Below are 486 nucleotides of genomic sequence, written 5' to 3'. Positions count from 1 at the left end.
GACACCCCCCGACTTAAAAATAATGCCTAATATATTGGTATTAACTTTTTTTATAATATACTATATTTATTTACTATAAAATAAATGGTATTTTAAATAAATAACAAAATTGATAATTTGATAGGATTCGACGACACGTATTTACCTACATTTTATCAGAGATTTCTAGAAATTATTTGGATTTCATTGGGTCATTTAGATAACAAAAATACCCGTAGCAAAAATATAATAACAACGGAAATATTCTGAACTTGTAGTTCATTTTTAAATTAATTTTATAGTTTATCAGTTTAGAGAATTATAAACAAATAAGTTTAGTTACCCCTATTCAATATACCGCATTCATAAAAATACAGAAAACAATTTTTTATAATTAAAATAGTATTTAAAAAATAAATAAAAGTTATGAAATTCTTTATGAATCGTCATTTAGTAAAATTAAAATTAAGTTGTTAAGATAGTAGATACACTTGTTAATTTAAAAAT

General features: G+C 21.2%; 1 protein-coding gene across 1 annotated transcript in view; it reads right to left on the bottom strand.

Moving 5' to 3' along the window:
• Nucleotides 1–318: 318 nt before the first annotated feature.
• Nucleotides 319–486, bottom strand: part of LOC126909149 (sentrin-specific protease 1-like) — a 2,450-nt gene continuing 2,282 nt past the window's right edge. Inside the window, exon 5 of the mRNA XM_050691571.1 lies at nt 319–324. Within this exon, the coding sequence (XP_050547528.1) occupies nt 319–324 (6 nt within the window). The remainder of the gene's footprint in view (nt 325–486) is intronic.

Source organism: Daktulosphaira vitifoliae, unplaced genomic scaffold (genome assembly GCF_025091365.1).
Source record: "Daktulosphaira vitifoliae isolate Bord-2020 unplaced genomic scaffold, ASM2509136v1 Scaffold_149, whole genome shotgun sequence".
Taxonomy (NCBI): Eukaryota; Metazoa; Arthropoda; class Insecta; order Hemiptera; family Phylloxeridae; genus Daktulosphaira; species Daktulosphaira vitifoliae.
This window is presented reverse-complemented; position numbering and strand designations above follow the sequence as displayed.